At 37.8% G+C, this 26,085-nt stretch overlaps 1 protein-coding gene across 1 annotated transcript in view; it reads left to right on the plus strand.

Annotated features, from left to right (window-relative positions):
• Positions 1–3,424: 3,424 nt before the first annotated feature.
• The window catches only part of PDE7A (phosphodiesterase 7A), a 41,536-nt gene continuing 18,875 nt past the window's right edge, over positions 3,425–26,085 (plus strand). The window contains exons 1-3 of the mRNA XM_009874404.1: positions 3,425–3,484; positions 10,489–10,549; positions 17,350–17,433. Coding sequence (XP_009872706.1) covers positions 3,425–3,484; positions 10,489–10,549; positions 17,350–17,433 — 205 coding nt within the window. The remainder of the gene's footprint in view (positions 3,485–10,488; positions 10,550–17,349; positions 17,434–26,085) is intronic.

Here is a 26,085-nt window from a genome sequence, read left to right on the forward strand (position 1 = left end):
GTAACAAATGTTGCAAGACCCCAGGTGCTTTCTGCACCTGGGGTGCAGATCATAGAATCATACAATGGCCTAAGCTGGAAGGGACCTCAGAGATCATTTTAATCCAGCCTCGCTGTCGCCAGGGACGCCACCTCTTGAGTAGATCAGGCAACACATGGGGACCGAATGGGAATCGAACCTGCATCCTTGGCATTGTTAGCGCTACGCTCAACTGACTGAGCTAACCGGCCCCCTATAATGAATTATTGTCTGATAAGAAATTACATAGAAAGGTTTACTCGGCAAATGCAAAAATTGTAGCAAAACGTGCTTTGACTGCTTAGATGCATCTACAGTGCTATGTTAACTGAAGTCATTGGGTTATTTATGTAAGAGAAACAACCGCACTTGTATGCTTGAGCTGATTGTAAGGACAGAGGAACTGGGTAGTTATTTGTATGCTACATTTCACTGTTAAGGGAGTTCTTGCCTTATCCAAGATGGTATCTCTGCATACACTGAGTAAACAAATTTTAGAAAAAACTGAGAAATAATCTGTTAAAAAAGCAGGGAAAGAAAGAAGAAGAAGGAAGAATATGAAATGGCCTGAGGAAATTCCATCATTTTTAAAAGACAAAAAAAGGCTGATGGCTGCTCTTTCTGCTGTGCTCCTTCATTTCAAGATGAAGCTGAGATCAATAGTGATGTCCACAACCCTTGGGCTGACTGTACTCCCAGAACTTGGGTAGTATAATAGGTGGTATGTTATCACAGAGGAAATTTAGTACTATCTTATTTTTATGTAGTCTTGTGCTTTAGGGTTTGCCATGCTTGCCAACGACCTTGAAGAATTTATTTCGTGTACTTGCAAAACTATTTTGCCTTTGCTTTAGAATTGTTGATGGGGTTATTCAAAGAAACACTTTAGCTTCTTTGTTGATTTCTCCTACTTCTCTTACAAGCCAGTGCACGTTTTGGTCTTCCTTTGTCGCCAAATTTGGAATCCTATTTCTGAAACATCTTTCCATTTCCAAGCTCTGGTTAAAACAAAAAATGTAGTGGTGCTTAACAGATGGGCAAGTTTTTTTATTTCTGTATTCTGGTATTAAACTTATGCATGAGAAAATAGTCTTAAGAAAAACTTTCAGTAAACAGAGGCTAAGTAATTAGACCACTTACTGTTTGGAGACAGAAGAGGAAAGGGTGATTACTTTGTTTCTTATGTGGATGGAAGAAGTCTTGCTGCGTGCACCTGAGATAACACCATCCACACACTCCAAGAACACCCTTGTGAGTTTTGAGACAGTAAAACAGAGAAGACTAATTGGAGATTGGAAATAGTGATGATGGAGAGGAATGTTTGACCTTTCAAAGAGTGGAAAACTATTTGTGTTAGAGTTTTATCTGGAGGAGAGTTCAGTCTGGAAGCAGATCTCTTCAATGTCAGTGTTTATCCTGCCCATTGCTTTGTTTTCCAGAGTGGTTTCGGTGTGCACTGACTAGGCTCCTTTCAAAAGCAGTGAAGCCATTCCACTTCTTGCATTCACCAAATGTATGCTAATCCTTAATAGAGTCATAGATATTTGACTAGATATTGGTCTTTTTTGGCAGCTTTGAACCTCCTGTGGTAGGGTCTGTTGCAGGAAGTCTGAATAAATGTGGCCTGCAAGAGAAACTTCCTGGGCTTCATACAGTATATGTGTAAAGACCTCAGCAGCAGCTGTTTTTTGATCTGCTCCAGTTGTGCCAGATTACTAATGCAAATAGAGCCTAGTGCCATGTATTATGAGTTTTTGGCTTTTTTTAAGTAACATTAGACTGACAATAACTAATCGTCAGAGTGTCTTAACTTTGTCAAGTGTTTGGAGATGGTAATATTTTTAAATGTGACTCTGTGATCATTTATATTTTCGGCAGAACTTGGCAGACCTTTAGATGAGTGCTCTATTTGTTAAGTGAGGTCCATTCTGAATGTTCTTGCCTACGGTTTTGATCTGACTGGTTTTCAGGGGAGAGGAGAGAGCAGAAGATGTGTTTGGAATGTAAGGCTGCTGTAGGAACCCACAGCTGGTGCCGAGGTTGTGATTATAGCTTAAAAGCCAGCACAAATATTAGGAATCATATTATAAAATAACAAAGAGCCCTATCCCAGTTACTGAGGCTTCTCCTTCATTCAGTAGACATCCGTTGTGGTATGTGTCCCCTTTTCCTGTGGACAGGAGAAAATTCACTTCTTGGTGCTGAAGTTACTCCTTTGGTAATCTGTGCTAACTTTTGTATTGTGTCCACATACTGCAGTTTGCAATATGATCTTCTTAAAGTAATATAAGAAGAGCAGGATTTCCATATAATTTTCCTTTCAATTATTCAGCTTCACCCTTTAAAATTCCTCAGTAACCCACACTGTTCGTTTTTTCCTCTCCGTAGCTGCTTTTTTCTTCCCCACTTCAGACTATTTGAGATTTCTTTGTATTTCTGAAATGAAACATTGTTGTCAGCTTAAAATGACAAAAGTTAAGATGAATCTCAAAACTACACTGAGTGTATAAGACTGCTTGGCTGCGTCATCAGTGCTCTTGGAGGAAGTTAGTTTGCTTCCCAACCCAGGAAAGTGCTGGGGGGGAGCGTGAGGGGAGTTGTAGACAAGTTCAACCCTAGGAGTGATAAACTGAAGAAACATGCCAGTTCAGGCATGAGTATGTGTGGCTGGAAAGGCAGGATAAAGGACGGCCTAGTATTTAGTGAACAAAAGAAGGGATTAGAGAATGATGATCGACTTCAATGATTGCATGTATTCGCCATATTAGCTTTCTTTCATTGACATTATTTATAGCAAGTTGCTATAAAGGCAACCTTTAAATACGTTTTGAAGTTCAGTTCATAGCAGTTCTCCAGGTGGCAGAGATAAAAGGGACTTGTGACTATCAGCTCTGGTGAAATCTACTGGAATTGAGCTCGTGGTAGCATTTGTAGGCAAGGCACTACCCTGGATTAACTCGGGTGGTTTGAGTGTGGGATGATGATCCTGTAGCCTAGCCCGCTTCGCTCTCTTAAAATACATGCCACAGAAGCACTTAATCGTGGCTTTTCTTTTCCTGTAGCATTTCTGTAGGGCTCTGCGAGCTTTTACAGTTGGCCGTGTCCTCTGGCTGCAGAAGCGCCTCGTTGGGTTCAGGGTTGGCGGCTGGGGCGGAGCGAATCGTCGGGCTGTGGCAGGTGACGGCAGCCGCCCCTAGCCCGCTTCGCTCTCTTAAAATACATGCCACAGAAGCACTTAATCGTGGCTTTTCTTTTCCTGTAGCATTTCTGTAGGGCTCTGCGAGCTTTTACAGTTGGCCGTGTCCTCTGGCTGCAGAAGCGCCTCGTTGGGTTCAGGGTTGGCGGCTGGGGCGGAGCGAATCGTCGGGCTGTGGCAGGTGACGGCAGCCGCCCCGCAAGGGATCCGATGGGAATTGCGTTGATCTGGTGTTTAGCTCTGATCCTTATCAAATGGATTACTTCTAAGGTAGGCCATGTCATTATTCTGTTTTGACTAACTGGGTTTATAAGTAGCCGGAGAGAAAACAAGTCATTAAGAGCTTCATGAGTACTTGTTTTTCGTTTTTAAAACCTAATCTGTTTTGGAAACACATCATTCGTCATTTGAGACTGCGTTTCCTAAATGTTCGTACATGATTATGTAGCTCTAAACTTTTGCTGCCTTGAAGTGGGAAGAGTGTGTTTGTAGTAGTGCCAGTTAGGAGACGGGAGAAAGGGATCTGAAATGGCTTCTGAATGGCAGGGGGTTGCCTGCCTCCTGTACTAACAGATCTTCAGTTTTATAGCACTTTAAAGTCTTTGTGAAAACAAGGAAAAACAATTTTAAACATAGTAAGAATAATACAAATTAGCTTATTTTGCTTCCTGGACAGGATATCCTTTTTGTATTGTTGATTTCAGGGTTATGGTAGTGGAAATACCAGTTTTGTTTGCTTAGGTGAAATACCAGCCTGCCTCCTGTACTAACAGATCTTCAGTTTTATAGCACTTTAAAGTCTTTGTGAAAACAAGGAAAAACAATTTTAAACATAGTAAGAATAATACAAATTAGCTTATTTTGCTTCCTGGACAGGATATCCTTTTTGTATTGTTGATTTCAGGGTTATGGTAGTGGAAATACCAGTTTTGTTTGCTTAGGTGAAATACCAGTTACTTCACTTGCTTCATAGCCTTTTCATTTGAGATGCCTGTGTTTTGAAAAGCATGTGCACGTGTTAGACAGAATTAGGAATTCCTACTCTCTGATTTGAAAGAGCATAAGTGTCCCAATAACGTATATTGTGTTAGTAAATATAGATGGGATTGGTACCTGGAGACGAGACTGGGCTCTTCTCAGTGTAGCCTGCTCCCTTAACTGGAATTAATTCCAAAAGGAGGAACAAATGTAAGTTCAGGATTATGAAGGAGGTCCAGAATCATTGGAGAGAGTGAGGAAACTAAATAAAATTAAAAAAAAAATTAAAATAGTAATCAGAGTTTATGCATTTATAGATGGATTGTTTTTGTTATTATTCATACACAATTTTAACATTTTTGTACAATTAACAGGAGATTATGAACTAACAGGAATTTGAATTTGTTGTGAAAACAAGCTTTGCCAGGTACTCTTCAGTCATTGCCAGTAACACAGTTCTAAATTTACTAAAAGCAAAACCGGTCAGGCTTAGTTGTTAGCACTTGTGATAACATTTGTTGCATCAAGAAAAAGACCAGGATACCCTAATGGATATTCACTTGTAAGTAAAGGCAGGTTCTAAATACCAAAGTTTTATGGGCAGTGTGTTAGCCTAGTACATCATCTGCATTCTACTGGTGTACTGTCAAATTGCTGATTTTCTGAAACTTGACATAAGAAGCCTTATTAAGGATTATGCTTTTAATGCAGTTTGGTCAAAGATTCTGGTAAGGTGGGGAAATACAGGAATTCCAGGTAGCTGCCATAATACAGTTAACCATAAATAGCAGAAGTTTTTGGTGTTTGTGTTTCTTAATGTGCTAGTGGTAGTTTCTTTTAAAGATTGGTTTTTTTTTTTTGGTATGGGTCTACATCCAATTATCCTATTTTGCTCTTGCTTTGGAGTTGTCCTGCCATTCTGATTTGGTTTCTAAAGGTAATAGCCCTGTGTGTTTCTATCCTGACTTTAAGTCGCTCACTTATGCTTTACTTTTTCACTGTGTTTTCTTTCCTGAGCAATTTTAAGACTTTTGTTTTGTATATTTTTGTTAATCTTGAAGTTTCTTGGTTGATAAAACTTTGAATAAGTCTTAAGATGCCGTATGATATCCATCTAAGGCATTACATGTATGCATCACTGAAGTCCATAACTGTTATTCAGGCAATAGCTGGATTTATAGAGGATTGTCATGTATCTTGGGAGATGATCATGTGAAATAGTGTTATATGGAGCAAAACATTAAAATGGCCCCATTCAGAGATCTGAAGGGGATGCATGTGTCTTAGTGCAAATTATCTATATTTTCCTATCACTGGTTTGATAAACTTTTAGGATAGTGCTTTGCATTCCAGTGAAATACTTAGAAAATAGTAGTAGGACCATTTTACAGTGCCTTGTGTGAGTTCAGTGACAATATAAGTGCTTTAAAAGAACAATTTCCAGTGCTTTGGTGGGTAAAAACTTGGTGATGCCTTATAGAAAACTGTGAATCTTACATGGAACTTTAATTACTTGAAATAATTCTTAATAATTATGATAAATGACAGTGTTGCTTTTGAAATCCTGTAATAGTTGGAGAAATAGTCTAATTAGTTTGTCATTCTAGGGACTGGTAGTTGATAAACTGTCTTGGAATCTTAAATAGTTTCCAGGCGTGTATATTTGCGGCAGCATAACCAGTAAACTGCGGTTGCCATGATACAAGGATTTCTCCAAACTTTTTCTCTATTTCTCTTTCTGAGAACAATCCTCGGTTCTTGGGCAAATAAACTGGGTAGAAAAGCTCAGTAGGTAAAAATATCTGATTGGCCACGTTGCTGGCCTCTGGCTTTTCTGTCCCAGCTTCTGCTTAACAACTGAGTTGCAAAATGAGGGTTGTGTGCTCTGTCAAAAAGCATAATGGTTCTTTCTGATGGAGGGTACGGCATTTTGAAGGCCAGCAGCTTTACCCGTTTCTTTCCGCTGTCACAGAATGAGACCAGCAGGTTTTTTTTGCTTGACAGCCCAAAAGGCACCTTCTTCTTTTCATTTCTTGCCAAAATGAAGCGCTTAACAGAAGTGCTGGTCCTCTGCTCTGAACTGGATTGGGAAGTCCTTGTGATAAAACTGATATACCAGTGGAAACGTTTCTGTTTGGCACAAACAGCGGCAGGTGCTCCGTTTCCAAGTACGTGCATACGCTGTACTCCCTAGCATCACTGAAGTGGTTTCCCTTTGAAGATACAGCTCTGTGCTATTTTGGCATGTCGTTCCCATTGGCATGGCCTTTAATAACTTCCTATACTCTTGTGAAAAGCTCTTCAGAAACATCTGGCTTGAGGCTATCTTTTGGTATATATTCCTTTTGCTTATTTTTGTGGAGTCCTTGTATCATCGCTTTTAAAGGATTAATAGATCTTCCACTTCAGTTTGAACTTCTTCAATTGTTTTCCATAAAGACGTGACAAAAGAAAGCTTTTCTTGTTGTATAGCTCTTTGGAAGAATAAATGACACTCTAATATGAAACGAAATTTAAAGTGAGGTTTTGCGAAGTGAGAGTCCAGTTTGAACAAACCTTCCCAATCATCTTTCTGACATCTGGCTTTACTGCTGAAGCCACAGAGCCCACCCAACTCAGCCAGCCATGCTCGTGTCTGGGAAGGAGTTGTTTGGGAAGTTTGTTGAATCACTTGGAGTTCAGCAGATATTCCCAGTGGACTAAGTTGTCCTTCTGCTTCTGAGGGGAACCTGCCTAAACATGTTAGGATTGTCCTCAGTTTGAGCACTAGTAATTCTGCCTGCCTGTTGGAATGATGCTTATTTGTTTGAGATTTGTACAGAGGGTCAAGGAGTTCAGTATGCTTAGTAACAGGTTCAAAGCTTCAGGCAGGCCAAAGAGGTGGCATAGATTTAAAAACCATATTTTATGCCAAATGAGTTAAAAATATTAACTGTAACATGATATTTTGAAGCGCAAGAAGTCAAGTTCTGTTTGTGAAGTTTTTAGCCCAGGTTTCTGTAGGCTGATACAGCGTATGCTACAGTCAACTGTGTGAGTAAGGTAAATTTGTAGTGTAAATATAGTCTCAGTGTCTCGTTGTAGGGTACAGAGTGAGAACGTTTGATTAACAATGAGGGAGGAGACATATTTGGTGGTCAACAAGAGTTGAATCCTGGTGATTAAATTGTTTGAACTGCTGAGTGCTTTACAGAAACTAGAGTTCTTCAAGACACATTTGCCTTTCTGTTTACAAATTTGCTGCACGTGAGACTTCACATATGAGTAGAAGCTGATGCATTAATTCTGTTCTTTTGGTTTGCTGGATGTAAAAAAAAAAAAGGCAACTGGGAAGAATATCTTAAAGAACCACAGGCATGGTAGATGAAATTGCTTCTCTTTTTGTTGTTGTTTTTTTTCCTTTCATTTTTCTGTAGTAGTGTAGGAGATAGTATAACAAATACGCTGACAGTGTTATTTGAAATGACAGACCTCAACCTGCAGTACATAGTCTGTTACCTATTCAGAGCGTAAGCTGACACAAAGTAATCCATGGCTGGATGAGCATAATATTATTTAATTTACCTGCCTATCACCAGGTTGCTAAAAAACCTCTCTACCATTAGCTACCCTCTCTGTCAACCACAGTGCTCCTAACTATCTTTACCTCACTTCTGTGCCTGATCTGAAGGTATGAGGTCTGACCACTCATCAGCCACCCTGTATCTGTACCTTGGTGGAACTTGCTAATAAGTATTTTCCTCTTAACTGTTTTATTTAACAAATTCCTATGAATGAAGTTATCTTCAGGATGTCAACCTTTTTAGCAAAATTAGCTGAAATTGTCCTGCTGCTTTTGAAGTGTAGCTTGTAAGATTTACACAATAAATTGTCTCTTTTTCAAACCAAACTTTGAAAGGTAATTTTAAGAGGATTTCATTGTTCAAAGATTATTACGAGATCCATCAGATTCCTTGCAGAATGAAATCACTTGTTTGTATAAGCAGTTGTTTTATATTTTTAAAAATGAGCTTTATGCTTGATACCATACATGGATCTGCTGCTTTAGCAAATAGTATTTTAGAGAGCAGGTAGTATTTTGGAATCAGCATAGCAACAGGAATGATTTTTCAGTAATTTTTTATGTGTTGTTTTCCTTCTTGTAGACTAATGCTCCAGTTGAGCATGGTTTTTCTAGTTGCGTGTGTGCTTAACTTTCTCCAGTATTGGATTACAGAACTGTACTAGACATGTCCAGAAATCTGTGATAGACAGGTGCAAATTGCAAGTTAGCACTAAATTACATCACTGATTGTGCCTAGTCAGTGATATGAAATGTTCTAGGCTACTGAAAATATATTCAGCTGAGATTTGCTGAAATCTGAAGGTAGGTTATGTGAAGAAATTTGAAAATTTTAGTGGGAAATCAACATTGTTTTCTCACTGATGAGTTGTATTGCTTCCTTCCCATCAGGACAGGCACACTGCTGTGAGGAATGCTGTACAAACGTATTTCAAGGGAAGCATTATTTGCATGGTTTGTCATCTTTCAAGGGAAAAAAACCACCCCAACAACCAACCAAACAACAAAAGCGAGGACATCCTAAAAGTGCTGTACAGGGAGTTCTTCTTTGGCTTTACAAAAGCTGCTGTAATTGGACCCCATTTGGAACTAGGTCTCTGGTAATTTCTGTAATTAAAAATTAAGCTTACCTTTGGAAAAACTTCTCAGACTTCAGGTGTAAGGTTTTATTTTTTTTAACATGAAAAATATTAAAACAATTAAATGTTAACTTCTGGGTTTGGAATCTTAAGGACATCAGTTGTACAAATTGCACTGATAGAAGTTATTAATCTCTAGTCTTTCTTTGTGTGCATTCAGTTTGTTCTGTAGATAAATGCATATAAGCAGTTTTGCTTTCCCCCTCTTCAGAGTAATTTATCTCTTCCTTTTAGAATTATTTTCAGTAGTCAGCATCTGTTTTTCTGTTGTGTTTCCTAACATGGTTTGCTTTATCATCTTTTGAACTTGCTGTTGTGTGTCCCTGGTGTAGTGCTGTTCCTGCTCCAGAGAGGGGGGGGGAAAAAAAAGTGTGACTGTGTTCACCTCCAGGTTGACTTTTATCTGAAGTTCTCAAAGGGGTCTGATAACCCTTTGTGGCACAGAGGACTTTACTGTCCTCAGAGTAAGTAAGAAGTGTGGTGGTCAAGGAAAAGGCCATAGGAGTTCTTACTGCACATGCACAACAACAACAGCAACACAAAGACAAGCCTGTTTCTTTAAAGAACAAATGTTGTGATCTGGCAAAACCGAGATCTGATTTGCGAAGGCGCTCCTCTGATCCTAGGGTTAAGAAATTACGTTAATGAAGGCCCTAGGAAGTAGCAGAAGATGGTGAAAGTACAGGACAGGCAAGGTGTGAGGCTGGGTGCTGGTTCGTGCCAAGACCGCGTGAAGACTGCGTGATGCTGGTGTTGTGTTACCATGAGAACATCCCTCCAGATTTTAGCTCTTGGAGGACCAGTTCACGACACCTGTAGGAGACCACATTAGGTGAATATGTATAGAACATACCTATTTTGTGTAGGTAAGAAATACAGCCTGTGTGGGAGTATTTGTTGTGCATGGATAGCTTGATGGCTCTTTTAGACTTTTAAGGTGACATCTGAAATACCACTTGCTTGTTTTCTTTACCTTTACATATTACATCCTGCTTCAGCGGTGCCTTGATTTGCTTACAGGAAGTACTGGGTGGAATGAAAGTAGCACGTGGCAGCCAAGTCCCGCACTTGCAGAATATAGGTTGAATTCCTAGGGACTGCAGTACTGGTGTAATTTGATTTTTTTTTTTTTTTTTTTACTTTTTAAAGCTACTTTTAGCTTTGAAAGATGGAAATACTCCATAGCTAAAAGTAAATACTTGCAGTTCTTGATTTATTTATTGAAGCATTACACTCTAGAAGGCTGAAAGGAGCACACTTTTTGGGTGTTTGCTTAATCTTGTTCCATGTCTTTTTTCTGTTGTGAGGAATTACTGAGGAGTGTCTCAAAGGAAATTTAGGGGGGATACTTTTTTCTACACTCTGGTCCTTTTTTTCATTATCTCTTCACTACCAATTCCTGTCCTTCCTTTGCTCCTGCTAAACCAAAATCAGTGTGTGTGTGTGTAATATTTTGAAAGATGCATGTTATAATTTCCAAAATTAATTTTGAGATTTAAACTGGAAATGGACAACTGATACTTTATTTTCATTTTGATTTAAAAATGGTTCTGTTCTCACTTGTATAAAATGTACCCTTTTTTTTTATCTTGCAGAGACGTGGAGCAATTTCCTATGACAGCTCCGATCAGACTGCGTTGTACATTCGTATGCTAGGTAAGCATACCAGTTTCTATATTGCAAAATTCTAATGTTTATGATTGATTTTAAAGGATTATTTTTTATATTTGAGTACTGAATTCTTATAATGTCCTTTCTTCTGGATAGTGTTCTGGTTAGATTATATGGAAGATTTTGGGTTCTTTTGTGTTGACTTGAGTTTTTTGGTTGTTGCCTTTTTTCTTTTTTTTTTTTTTCTCTCAGTTAAGCATTGTGTCAAATTATTCCTCTATTCAAGTAAAATGTTCTTATGGTTAATGTAATGTGCTTGACAGAAGTTTAAGTTTTCCAAGTAAGTCATGATGGATCTTTATTTCTGGGATGGAATTTATCACCTCTGCACGGTATTCTTCTGGTTAAAATGGTAGCTTAGAGAATGCTTGTGTGAGAGTTACCACACACTTTTGAAAACGTCAGTAGCGAGGCTATGAAATGCTCAAGGTGTTCTTAAAATAATGCTAGGATTTTACGCAATACTTCTTTTAGTAATCCTACAAGATGACTTGAAAAGGGAGAGGACACGTGACAGGGCCAGTAGTTCACTTAACTTCCTGAAGAATGTTTCCAGAGTAGCAACTAGCTAAAGGGTGAAGCAGAATTAAAATGAAAGGATGGTTTTGGGAGGAGCAAGCATCCACGAGGGAGACCCTCTGTGACATCAAGTGCAGGGGAAGGAGTGGAGGTCAGTGGTGGAGAGCAGAGAGATGCAAAGCTCTCGCAGAGCTGGCTGCTGGGCTCGGGGCTTCCCGAGCCTCTTCTGGAGGCTGCTGGTGGCGCAGATGGCGCGGGCACCGTGTGCAGCCTCTACGGCTGTTTCACTGCAAAATTATGCACCTTAATTTGATCTATGATTTTGTATTGAAATGGACTAGGAATGCTTGCGTGATGTCTCACATGGCTCAGTGAACGTCAACAGCTAGCGATTATAAACTTGTAACTGGCTCCACTAAATCATCCAGAACGTGTCTTTTATGCCCCGAGTCTTCAATTTAGGTGTCTATTGTAGGTGTTAAAGCCCCCAGAAATTCATACCTGTGTTGTCTATGAATTTAAGCTATATGCATGGGCATATACATCTATATGGATTTAGAGTCATAACCTCTATGTGTAGGCATACACATGCATATATATATATATAAATCCAGTTTTGACTTAACATCTTTGCATTTTTATTTTTAAATTATTTTGATTTTTTTACATTTATGAAGTTAATAATATAGCAATGACTGTCTACTGAAGGATTTTGTTATAAGTAATTACTTTGGAGGTATGTTAAGGGGAGGAGGACAGAAGATACTGGCTTCTAAATGTTTATTGAAAAAGCTGCTGGTTTTTGTGATTGGAAATAGGTTTAATTTTCAAAAGTTAAAGTAACTTTAATCATCCTTTTTGTGGATGTGAACACTAGAATTCTTGAAAATATGATTTTTCTGCTCTGGTCATAAGAATTAGAAAGTAAATTCAGGCTGGAGGTAGTTTTGTTTCTTTGATTTGGTGATAGTTTTTTTTCGTTTTAAACTAAATTTGTTTTGTGCTGTAATTAGAAACTACTATTCTCTATCTGCTTCAGAGTCCTAAAAGCTGAGTTCTTTTAATTCCACAACAGGAGAAATATGTGTTGTATTTTAAAAATAAGCTGATATGCTTATGTTAAAGGTACTGTAAGTATATGTCTGATTTTATCTTTTAAAAATTAATCTGCTAATGGTAGAAACGCAGTTTGTAAGAAAATAATTCTTAGTTTCTGAGGAAAATAACCTGATTTATTTTGCTGCTTTGGAAGTTTTAATTGTACCATGAAGTAGTTAGGCCCATCGTTTTTGCAGAGGTGCTTGTGCTAATGCTCGGGTAGATCTGAAGGAAAGCAAAGCATGACTTCCCGTGGTTCTTGGTATGGACACCTGAGCTGTGGGAAAAACCCCATTTGGTTTGAAATGTTTCTGTCACTGTTTTCATAGGCAGAATTGGAATATAGTCAGAATGTGATGTGAAGTAAATTAAATTTCTGCTTGTTCTCTAGTTGGAATTAATTATTAGACTATGTGATTGGTGCTTGTTATGAAGAACGTAGCTCTTGCCGGCACTCGTTGCTGTTCAATGCTGAAGGCAGTAAGTCTGCTACAGGATTGACCTCTTCTAACATTGGGGAGGGGAGGAGGGTGCCAACAAGCAAACTAGAAATTGCTCGTTGAGTGTTTGAATCAGTATGTTAAATTTGTAATCCTGTCTCACTTGTTGGTGATCGCTTTGTTTTCCCGAATGTTATGTACGCTATACTGTACAAGTTAGCAACTACTTACGGATTTATTGTTGTTGTATTCATAAATGGACTGTAAAAAAGACCAGCCTGAAAGCTGAACAGTTGGATGTATCGGCACGTAAAAACATTCATATCAGAATGAATACATTCAATTTGATTTTTTTTTTGCAAGAAATGACAAGTGTTTAGTTTCCCATACAATGTTGTGAAGGATTTGTTGGTTTTGTTTGTTTGTTTGTTTGGTTTTTTTCTTTCTTTAATATTACTAAACTTTAGTGGAGTAAGCTGTAAGGAATCCTCAGCTGTAATTTAACAGGAAGTTAGGCACAGTCACGAGTTTTGCCTTTTACTTGGCTGTTACTCGAGACAGACTATATCTGCTTATAAAATGTACCTTGATAACGTGGTTATTTTAGCAGATCACAAATACAAAGCTAAAGTTATCTAGGACACCTCCCTCTGCCTCTGTGTAGTTGTGCTGGCCATAGAGTTACTTCCTCTGATGTTTTCAGGCTGTTCCAATGGGAATCCAATGGAATTTCATTTGCACCAAGTAAATAGAAAGCCCGGTTGGTATGGCAGTGTTTTCGGGTCCAATTTAAAAGACCAAATTTTAGGGGCACATAAAATAAACTAACTCTTAACTGTCTTCATTGGTGTCAATTTAAAGAAACACTGTTGACTCTAATGACTCATCTGTCATACCCCCTTCCCAAAATACACACTAAGCCACTCCCAAGTGGCTTATTTACTATTTAAAAATATAGATACAGATGCAGCATTGTAGAATTTTTCTTTTAAGACCTTGGAAGGGCTAATATATCTACATCACCATCTACTTCTCTCAGCAGCTATGAGGACTTCTCAAAATTTCTTGTAAGTGCTTCTGTGTAATCTTGATACTTTCTTGATTTATTTTTTTTTCTTCTTTGCTTGTCTGGTTTCTTTTCCTTGCTGTTTCATATTGCCAGAAAGCTTTTCTACTGTGTGTGGGATAGAAAGAGTGGGGCACTGATGGCTTATATCGGTGAGCATGCACCTCTCAACTAAAACTTAAAAGGAGCATTTCACCCTCCTTTAGAGGTCTTGGATCACTTGCAGTAGGAAGCAGTGGAGCCAAGCTGCTGTGTAACGCAGGTGCACGCTCTTCTCCTGTAGCGGTTGTTCTGTTGTATTCCTTCTGCTTTAATTCTGGCATATCCAGCTGACCTGTCATCTGTTTCTCCCAAGAACTTTTATCTGTGAAGCTAGCAATTCTTTCTGGAAATCCTTCTCCTCACAACTTCATGGCTTTGACTTGGGTGGTTTACCTTGAGGTGGCGGTCCGTAACTTCTGCTCCCACCTGTCCTCCGTGATCTCTGAGGTTTCTGCCCCTGCTCCAGAAGCTCTCAGCTCCCCGAGCAGCTGCTGCATTGTTACTGTGCCCCTCTGGAGTGTTAGGGTAGCACGGAATATGTGCTGTGTAACCCTAACGTGCTGGAATGTCAGCTCTGGCATTTCAGCTGCCTCGTAAGTATCAGAGCTGTCCTTGCTGTGTGAGCAGGAATCTGTGAGAGGGGTAGGAACTAAACGATCTGTCTCCAGGTAAGTTGAATTACAGCCATTATACCAGTTCGGTTTTCTAGCTGCAAACCTCTGTCTTACATTCCGTCTTCCACTGTTTATTCAGTCTTTAATGGAATTTCTGCGTTTGTCTTTAAAAATGCAAACAATAATGGTCACAGAGAACTATTCTGGAAAAAAAACCCCCAAAAATAGTTAACTCAGCCAATAGATATTTTTGTGATGTTTGTGCACAAAATTAGATTTTGAAAGGAAGCCTTCATGTTTGTATCTTTCTCTTGATTGTTTGGAGCCACAGAAACTCTCAAAGAGGGAAAAAACCCTGTTCTTAGAAGTCCACTGTCATTAAGATGTTTGACTTGAATGTATTCCCCTAAGGAGTCTTTTCAGAGTGGCTAAAGAAGTGTCAATTAAGATAAAAACTGTTGCTATCACTTCTGCTCCCCTCCCCAAAGAAATCTACCTATAAGCAGACAGGGAGATCTGGTGGTTTCAAAAGATTTTCTAACCCCTTTGGTGTTTTATTTAAAAAGACCTAAATAAATGAAAACTATTCATAAGTGGTTTTGGTTTAGCTGATGAATTTCAGTTATCTTTCAGCTACTGTAATAATGATTGGGTCCGAGATTGGACTCCTGTTGCTGTTTGAAAGAATTCTGTAACCGTGCTTACAATGAATTCTGTATCATTTCAGAGTGATAGGGTAACAAAGAACTCGTGCAGGACTTCCCAAGCACATCAGTGTGACTGTTGTGTTATACCCGCTTCTCACTGGGCTTGCAGTCGGGATCTATTGATCTTTGCAGGTCAGATAACTAACAGTGAATGCATAACGATGGTCCAGTATTTCTGGATGTTTTGGAACAAGATACACATATGCAGTAGAGATAAGTTACACTAATCTATGAAATAACACGCAGCCAGTTTTTAGGCTTCTGTATACGTAGAAACTTTAGAGGGATGTATGGTATCTTCAAATTCCACTTGTACCAGCTTTTTCCAAGCACATTCATTGTCTGAAGTCTTGAAAAATGCAATACTTCTGTACAAAGACAGTAGAGGCAGCTCTTCTGCCTTCTTTTTGGCCCAATAAGAATTTCTACTTTGTTTACTGTGATAAACTCCAGTCCTGTAGAAGTTACATCTTTTTCCAGAATCTATCCAAATATATTCTAAAATAATTCATCCATTGTTGAGAACTAAATTAACTAAATTGCCTTAAGAACTAAGTATAGTACACAAGTTGTATCATCTTTTCTGTAAAAAATCAGCTCAATTTAAAAAAAAGCTCTTGTATTTTTCTTTTAATTCAGCTGGTGAACTCATTCACGCAGCTGTAGCTATGACTGATTTCCCAGATAAATGAGTGAAAGGCAATGAAAGTTTATTTTCGTCTTTGTAAACTGGTATTTTCATACACAGCTACTAATGCATTTGCCTTCTCTTTTCCAACATTTCCTCCCTTTTTCCTTTTTATTAATTTATTTTGTAAATAAAATTCACCAGTTGCTTGTGCCTAACAGAAGAGTTCTACAATTTGCTGCCTCTGTATTGCCTGGAGAAGACAACCCTCTTGCTCTCTGCTCAGATGAATGGTTGAAACCTTTATAAGTAATATATTCTCAGTGGTCTAAAAAACCAGATCTACAGTTAGTGATTGCAGCTCTGTTAAGGTTTTCAATTTCAAAAAACCAAAAATGAGTAATAACTGAAAGCCACGTGCATGTGGTTTTTACTGATACATAAACTTCAGGCTCGTCATTTGGGGAGCCCTGGGCCTGCTTATCTTTTTGTGATTCTTCCAGATAACATTCGTATGAAGTGTGTCACTATAGATATGTCAGCGTTTATAGATAGGTATCTCTAGAAAGATACCTGTTAAGTATTAAAGGTATATTACTGACCTTTTGGTCAGTATCTTTAGCTATTGTCTGGTGAGTTGCCTGCTTCAGCATTAGGAATTAGCAGGTTGAAGAAGAAAAGAAAAAACACTCTCAAGATGTTACCTGTTGCTGGAAATTGAATTGCAGTGTTTTTAGTTTGTTCTTATAAAATCAGTCTTAGTTCCTTGTGTTAAGTACTTAGTTTTGGTTTATATGAAAACCATTGTGTTTGAGGAGAGAATACTACACTCGAAGGATTGTCACAGTTAAACAACAGAATTTCACCTTTGTTAGGATTTGAGGAAGGAAACGCTATTGCCTTTGATCCTCAAAGGTTCACTCAAATTTTTAATTGCTAAAGAATTTTAAGTGAAAGCTTTTAATCCAGGTGAACTGCTTGTGTTAATGCATACAAATACCTAACAAAAGAATACTGATCAGCTTTCAGTTGGTAAAGTGCATAAGCGGCAATCAACTAGCATGCTAAAAGATACAGGTTGAAGCTAATTGCAGTGCAAAATAGTTTGATAAAATTTTAATACTGAGTTTTGGTATTTTAATAGGCTCTTGTGTAATATTCAAACAGCTGAGCACAAGTAAGTAAATGCTAGTGGGAAAATATTCTCTTATGTAATATAAAACCGTATTGTAACTAGCTTATTGCTAAAAGCTACCATTTCTAGAAGCTGAATCTTTTTTGTATTATACAGAATGTTTATCGTTTTATGTGTGTTACTGAGGAACAAATCGACTTTTAATGTTCTTGTTTCCTGTCATATTAAGGTGCATTTTTATCATACTGGTGTAGCAAGCTGTTCCTAATTTCATCTGAATGCTTACCACATGCTTCTGGCAACGTATGCTTAGGCAGGAGAGGTTTTGACAAGAAAGCATGCTATTGCATGTTTAACAAGTCTTCAAACTTTGTTTTGAGTTTCACCTTTAAGAAAAAAGCATTGAAGTAGGCCTATTGTTTGAGTAACCCTCCTCCATTAAGTACATGAATCTTTACCCCTCCAGGCTATGTTAATTTGCATTTTATCTCTGCCACTCTTCCACACTTTTATTTCACTCTTGACCCTGTTTCTAGGAGATGTGCGAGTAAGAAGTCGGGCAGGATTTGAAACAGAGAGAAGAGGTTCTCATCCATACATTGATTTCCGTATTTTTCACTGTAAGTATTTAAAAGCAGATAAATGGCAAATAAACGAAGGCTTCCATTAATTTTAACTACTGAGCCTCTAAAAGTAAAGTTAGCACCTTATATAGTGAGACCATTTTTTATATTTCTTAGGAATAGCTTTCATTCTACTTCATTACCAAAACCAGAAAAGAATTCCACTGCTAAATTTTTGGTTTAGAAAATATAGTTTAAACTCACTGAATGTAGACCTGAATCCCTATGAAAATGAAAGCTATCTTACATACCGCTGCTAATGTACGGGCCGAGTTCTCAGCTGGCAGACACGATCAGCTGAGAAGAATACTTTCCTGCTTTTATAAAGCAGCAGAAGGGCTTGGTCCAGGATGGTGTTTGAAGAAAATTGCAGTAGGTGTCAGTATTCTTGACCTCATCCTAATCAATTAATGATTTAGTCCAGCATTTAGCTAGGGCTTAACTTTTTTGGATGTAGGCAAGTCTTAAGGAACAATTAAAGTGTTACCAGAAAACAGCAGGCTATTTTTTTTTGATTATGTATTTTAGGAAACATTTTTTCTCGGAAGGGGTATAAGAAGAATATTTTTTGATAATTTCACTTTTCTTTACATCTATATTATTATAAATATGTAAGTAGCTGTCATAACCACCTTCAGTAACCACCAAACCAGTATGCAGCTAAAGGCAGGGATTTAAGTCTTAATTAAATCATGCCAATAATATTAATATATTAGGTGTCATAAAGTATCTGTACCAACATTGTATCATCATAATTCCAGATATTCTGAATGCAATGGAGAGATTTAGAAAAACTTACTTCATGGTAACAAGTGTGGTTGTTGTAATTACCTTTTTTTAATAAAAATGAGTGGCAGAAACTGGTCTTGTTACTATTCTGATCTTAACTTTAAGTTACTCTTCTTCAAAGTAGATAGATCACTACTTAAATTTAAAACTCTTGAATTCCTTGTTTAATTCAAAAGTTAATATCCTAAAATAGGTGAGAAAACAAAGTTTGAAGAGTATGCTATATTGTGGTTTTTTTTTCAGTAAAGAGGGTAAGAATTCTGTCTCAGGTCCTGATAATTCTATTAATAAAAAAATATCTGTAGAAATAGCACATGATTTATGAATTACATAACTGTGTCTTTCTGTGTGGATATATATGTGTCATTTCATGCTGATACGGGAAAATACTAACAGAAGTATTAAAAGAACTACCTGTTAAAAGGCAGCCACGTGTGACGCCACTGCTATTGTCAAGTTAACTGTATTTTTTATGCTCCTCATTGCGCTGTTTCTTTCCATCCTGAATGATTGTGCATCGGGCAGACCATGACTAATCAGGAAAAGGATTTTCACACCCTTTCTTCTTGCCCCTACTTGTTCAGGCACAGGCACCAACTTTTAGCAGCATCAACTGTGGTGTCTGATGACAGCGAAGAATGTTGCTAGGAGGCCCAAAAAATTCTTTGGCTGTAGTTTCCCTCTCGAGTCAGCTGCTGGGGTGATTTTCAGAGTTGCCACGTTCTAGTCAGATTTTTTGCACTTCAGGGTTGCAACCTGTTGTAGCCTCGAGCTTTGACTTCAGGCTCCTGCTGCATTTGTGGAGTTTCTTTCAAAGTCAATTCAAAGGAATTCAGCCCCACCTCTCACCATTATCTCTAGATTTATCTATCATTTTACAGAAAATGTTTGAGGGGGTTTTAGTATCTACCCTCAGACTGTGGGTAGAGAAAAGTTGTGGGAATTGGATTTACCCTCCCTTTTAGGATATTTTCCCCAGCCCCCTGTGGTAACTTCAGAAGGATTTTGCCACGTAGAGCTGTGTGGCTGAAAAATATTCACCCACATGAGCCGTAGACAGCATGTGAGAGGACCTGGCCGGCACTTCTTTGCTTGGGGCAAAAACTGGACTGAAAAGGGTCTCTGAAGCAGATGAAACCATCTCAATGTTGGCTTTTTTTAGTTCCCCCCCAGCTGCATACTGAACACCAGTAATGCATAGAAATGCTTCCTTTGTGGTATTTGTGAAGTTTCACTGTACCTTTCTTCTACTGTCCACTAACTTTAATCTGTGATTCTAAATATTTTGCAATAATCATTGCTTACCTGTTTGGCAGGTGACGCGCACTGGCTGTCATTCACCGTGTGGAAGCATTATTGCCATTTTGTATTTTGCTTAGCTAACTTCTGTTTTTCAGCATTATTTCCTTTTTCTGTCAAGAATGTTTTGTGAAGAAGTTGAACGTCTTTCAGGAAGTCCAACTAATAATCTGCTGACCAGTTCTCTGTTTTCCAGTATTTTATTAATATGCACTTAACCCAATATTTTACTGGTAGGTTTCAAGAGTACTGAATTTTAAATGCATTACTCTGTTCTCAGGAAGCTACTGTGTTTTTGTTGGCTTATTTGGTTGTATGTGTTTTGTTGTTTGGGGTTTTGTTTTAATCACTTTTGTTTTGTAATATTATTTGTACTTGCAACTTCAAGTAGTGTTGCCAAAGTAAGGTTTGTTAGCATTTAGTTCCTGAAGACTGCTTCTGTGTCTTCTGAAGGATTATGAGCATCTTCATCGCAGAGTTCTGTAACTGGCACATGAATATTCAGGTTTCTAAATTGACTAGAAGTATTCTCAACAGTAACTTCTTTCTAGGAAATCTGATATTAAAATGATTGCTGGAAAAATGTCTTTATTGTTCTTGCTAGAGATGGTGTTGCTTGAGATACAGGAGTCATGTCTGATGATTATTAAATGCAGGATTTGATTGGTGATTGAACTATGTTGCTTGGCAGTTTTCACTCTATTATGTTATTCCAGAAATCACATTTTTAAAGCTAAACTCAATAAACACGTTTTTGTTTCAACAAGAATTGCTTCCCAATGAGTGAGGGAAGTCAGAATTGTATTCTTCATGTTGGTAATCGGTTAACATCAAGAAAATACTTAGTAGGTTTTTTTTTTTTCTGTTACTGTAGTCAGTTGTGTGGGGCTGTGGGCATAAACTCAGGTTAGCAGCTGAAAGCTGCCTTTTCTGGTAAGAGAGCAGCCACATAACTTTCTTCCTCGGAAGTAAATTTTCATCTTAAATATAATGGTCTGTTTTTGTTCAGTGTTTGTAACATATTTCATAAGTACACAGTAAATTGCATACACTTGAGTATTTTATTGGGTTGAATACAGAGCACCAGATCTGCTTTTCACTCCTCAGGTGCCAGGGGGACGGAGTTTTGCAGTCACTGCCTGACAACCTAGCATGTGCTGTTTGTGTTTCAGGGAAGTGATTGAAAAAATGATTCCAGTGGTTATAACCACTCTTGCTCTCTGCTTGTTTAGAAGTTGTCTACAGTTAAACGTGGTTATTTCAAATTTGTTGTTTACATTACTCAAAACATCATAGATCGTGCCTTGGTCTGCAGCATTGACAGAATGCGTTGATAAAAGCTAATATGAAACAAAAGCTTTGGTAGAAGAATTGGTAAATGATGGTATGAAAATATTATCTTTTTCTCAAATAGCAAACCAGCAATAAAATTTTACATATTGTGTTCTTGTTTTGGAGAGGTTTTCAATATCTATTGTTGTTTATATACATGTGTCTGTATGTATACATGCACATACACTTAAACTTTGATTATATTTGTGAGGATTTTCTAGCATGAACAAACAAAACAATATATAATGTGTCCCAATCACTCACTGTTTTGCCTGTGCTTAGCAAAGTGCACAGTGTGTTATAATGAGGAAGTGAATAAAGTGAAGTCAAAGTGAATAATGAAGATATCAGCAAAAATATTGAATAATGAAGACACACGTAATGCTTTCAGACTTCCTTTTTAGGAAAGAGTTGTTGGATATAGTCTGAAAGAACTGAGTAAAACCTAAGTACTTAGGTTTTGTAGAGAGGAAATATTTTTCTGCTTGCTTTTCCCTTTGTATCTGCACGAGAATAGATGAGGTCTTGTCAAAGGGATTTTAGAATTCTCTCATGCTGAGGAAGCTTCTGTAGGGAGATGGTGATGTTGCCAACACGTGTGGTTCTGTTTTGTATTTTATACAATATTTTACTGAATATGTCACATTTATGAGCTAAAATATCATAAGAAGAAGGGGGTCTTTTTGAGTTAATCAATATGTTTCTGTAAACATTTAGGAATGACTCAATTCTGAATCAGACTGATGCTAGCATACAGTACAGTGCTTCACATAGGAGAGAAAACGATGCGATGGGAACTTACGACTTCATTGAGACTTAGATGGTTCTTCTCCTTAGTTGTGTACGGAGCCTTTTTCATGGAGGAAGAAAGGAAGAGTTTAGGTGACTTCCATAGGCGATGGATAAATCTAACTCTCTGTCTGAAGAGTGCAAACACATGCAGAAGTTCCAGAGTTTATCACTGGTATACAACTTTGAGATTGTTTCCTTGGAAATTGCAGTTCACGGAATATTTTGTATGCTACCCAGAGATGTGGCAAAGATGTTAGAATCTACTGTTTGCAATGTTTTAAGCTTTCCAGTTTTGCACTTACAAGTCATTGGAAAAAATTTACCTTGGACAGTGAATTTGGATTTCATTGGGTAGAAGGACAGATGTCAAAGAGCACTCTGGAGAATGCAGTCACACAAGGAGGAGTCACAGAAAATGTCCTAAATAGAGCTTTGTCCAAAAGAAAATGGTGAAGGTGAGCTTGAAGTGAGCTTCATTGAGGAAGATTTCAAGGTAAAAGCTTCCAGTTGAGAATACAGAACAGATACATTTTTTTGTTTCCTTTTCACTATTCTAGATTGTAATTTTACCTAAAATTTCTTCTGTTCAAGTTTCTGTAAAACAGCATGTGTGCTCTGGAGGCTTGCACTGGTACAGCTCACTCAGCGTTTTATTGCTGGGGTAGGTCTGACCTTAGAAGGAGATACAGTCACGTTCTAGGTTTTTTGCTTTTCTTTTTAACCTCTCCAATGTGTTCCTCTCCAAGTAGCTTATGTTGAAAGGATTTTTTTTTTGTGCTGGAGTATTTGTAATGGGCAGGGATGCCCTTAACAAGGCTAGGTTGCTCAAGGCCTCATCCAACCTGGCCTTGAACACCTCCAGGGAGGGGACATCCACAGCCTCTCTGGGCAATCTATTCCAGAGTCTTGCCACTCTCGTGCTGAAGAATTTCTTCCGAAGATCAAATCTAAATCTACTCTCCTTCAATTTAAATCCTTTTTTTCTTATCCTATCACTGGACACTCTTGTAAAAAGTTCCTCTCCAATAGAGAGAGTTTTCGTCTCTGCTCCCAGTTTGACTTCTCTGTTGACAGTCATACAGAATCTTAAGGGATGTTCTTTTCCTGTCAACTGTGATGAACACATGAATTTTTCTTTCATTTCTGAGGATGAAAAATAGCCAAAACAGTATTACTTGATGCTTCTGTCGTTCAGTTGCCATAGAGCTGAAGATTTCTAGAACACCAAAGAAAGGTGTTTTCTTGGAATATATCAAGAAAGGATTTGGTGATGGTCTGGGTTGTATTATCCTTCTCTTGGGGAAAAAATTTGAATCATATGTCATGTAGTTGTTTAAGAGCATCAGTATCTTAACACAGCATACTCATTTTGGTAAGGGATATCTGTGTATTCTGATAATATTCATCTGGATACTTTGCTTCAGTGAAGTTTGTTAGTTCACACAGATTTGACTTGCCCTGTGGGTGCATTCAGGTTAAAAAAAAAAAAACAAACCACAGAACAACCCACCATACAACTGCAGGATTGTTGGGGTTATGATTCAGTAAATTAAAATATGCCTTGTATATACTGCTTCCTAGTCCTAAGGCAGTTGCAAAATGTCATGCAGTCCAGCACTGAAATGGCATTGTTCTATTTACTTAAATTTGTAGCCTTCCTGAGGGGTTTACAGAGAAGTATTAAGAGGAGCTGAAATTCATGACTAGAATCCTTTAGATACCTTTCCACGGTGTTTTCTCTGTGCTTTGGCTGCTGTGTGATGGCTTACAGTGCCACTGGAGAACTGACATTTAATTCATACTCGGTAATTTCTCTCAAAGTAGCTCTGCTTTGAGCAGAGAATTGGACCGAAGGACTTCTGAAAATCGGTTCTGTCCCTTCCAACCTAAATTATTCTACTATTCTGTGGCTCTGTCCTTTGCTAAGGCAGTATTTCATTCTGAAAGATCCTTCAAGAAAGGCATTCTCTTTGGTGGTGGTTGGTAATGCCTAGCAGTTGCCCTCCATGAGGGAGGGTCGGTTGACAACTGCTAGAGTTTTTATTACTGGAGTTTCTTGAAACTTGAGAGATTGTTCTCATTCCACTTGATCAGAAGACACTTGCAAAGCCACGCTTATTTAATTAATCCTTAATCTGCAGCGTATTTTCTGGTCATCATTATTATTTGAGGGCGGGGGGAGGGGAGAAGAATGAATATGTATATATATACTTACATATGATACATTAAAACCAAAACAGTGTGGCTTAATTTTTGTCTTTTAAGAGTCTTTGTGGGATATAGTACCTTAGTATGATGCTAAGCAGGGCTTCAGAGTGGTTCTAAGGAAGTCAGGCAGTATAAGAAGGTAATTTAGACACCAGTAGTCTTTGTATGTAACTTAAAATCCTTGCTGAAATTACATCTTCCAAATGGAATCATAGTTTTACATGACTTTAGTACTGTGTGATGTAGGTACTTTAAAATGCAAGGTATCAGTGGAAAATTTAGAGCTAAATAACGTGACTTAATTTTTTATTTTTTTAATATGCACACAGAACTAATATAATGCATTTCTTTACAATTTGATGGGAATAGAGGTGAAATTAGAGTGCTTATGGGTCCCTCTAGTGGTATGGAATGATAGAGAACGCTTTCAAATTATTCTTAAACAGAAAATTATTTGTGTTCTGGAAGACCTTAGAGATATAATTGCCATGTGAAATTTAATATATTTTAAAAATGTATATATTTACAGGTAGTGGACACTTTCAGATATTATGTTAGGTTTGGTGATAGTATCTGCTATGTAGAAATGATAAACATGTAGTTTGGTTTAATACGGAAAAATTGTGAGAGATTGCTTCCATTAAAAGATTTCCTTGAATTTTCAGAGTAAAACTTCCTCTGGTTCAAACATAAGGAGGACCCATCCTCTCAAAATCCTTTTTCTGTAAGTTGCAGTGATATCCAAGATGCTTACTTAAGCTACTTTTATTACAAATAACAAAATTCAATTATTTTTATCATGGATAATTTGCTATTTCCCTTTTGGGCTGCAGCAGGGAAGAAACAGAGCCATAGTTCGTACGCTGCATAGCGTTGTTTTGACCAGGACCCCATCAGAGGCTTTGAGTCTTTATCTTTGCATTACAAGAAAGTTGAAGAATTTTGCTAGGATTTAAGGTTTCTATTAATAAAAAATGAAACTAAACCATAATTAAGTTGTCATTCTTCCCCTTGTTGTCTGTCCTTACTATATCAAAGAGAAAAAAATGCTAAGAAGAAATGTATCAATATATTATGATTTTGTGAGTGATTGTCACTTGTCTTCTCTCTACTTATTTCAGCATGAGAAAAATTAATATCCCTGTGAAATGTGATAAAATTATTTTTTTAGGTTTTCATGAAGTACAGCACACTTATAAGATTGGGAGTGGGAAGAGAGATTAAAATAAGTGTCTTGGAATACAGATGAAATCTGTTATATGAAGACAACTTGCATTATTTTATTTTCATGCTTTATATGCATAACATTAGCAAAATAACTGATATAAGTAAACAGAATTAGACGTTTTTGTCTTTATTTTAGGGAAGGACATTGTTAATTATACCAGCATCGTGCTTGAGATGCTTAGAAACAAGAATATAATCACTTCAATTTAAAAAAAAAAAAGCCTTGGAAATAAAAAAATAATTTGGGTGATATTCTAACTGTGGTATGAGGAGTTAAGAAAGGAAGAAGAATGTCACAGGAGAGCTGCTGCTGACTAGACACAAAGGCCCATGGTTTCAGTCTTCTGGTTCCTTCCATCAAAGGCATTTCTCAATCTGTGTTAGCTTCCTTCTCAACACACCCAGCATCCTGACTTTCCTTTCATTCCATTCCAGTTCTCAAGACTGTAAATGCCATATACATTTATTTACTTTCTTGTTTCAATTTGCTCTCGAACTGTCCTTATCTCTTAAAAGCAAAGGGTTGCTATTAGATATTAGAGAGGCATTTAGCACACTGAAAACACCAAATGAAATGAAGGACCACTGGGCTGGGAGGAGGAATGTTTTTCAGCATGCTTTTTCTTGAGAAAATGTAATGCCCTCTTAAGTCTTCACCTTCTTTACATTATAAATATGTTACTGAACCGTGCTTTGGTAGAGTCTCTGAAATTAGCATCTCATTTTGTGACTCATGATGAAAGAGAGTAGGCTGACATTCTGTTGTTAATCGTGAGTATAAAGAGAATGAGTTTTCTGCTTGTGCCAGGAGGGAAGTGTACCAATCGTATCGTTCAGTTATCAGTCCTTCCCTGGCCTGTAAGAACCAGAAAGTGGCTGATTTTTTGTATGTTTCATGATAATTTATCTGTGAGGAAGAGGAAGCTACAAGCATGGATGCTATCAGTGATCCTGCAGATGAGGAACCTAGCTTTCCATCTACTCCTGCCCCCCCCCCCCCTT

The sequence above is a fragment of the Apaloderma vittatum genome, unplaced genomic scaffold (assembly GCF_000703405.1).
Source record: "Apaloderma vittatum isolate BGI_N311 unplaced genomic scaffold, ASM70340v1 scaffold20578, whole genome shotgun sequence".
Taxonomy (NCBI): domain Eukaryota; kingdom Metazoa; phylum Chordata; class Aves; order Trogoniformes; family Trogonidae; genus Apaloderma; species Apaloderma vittatum.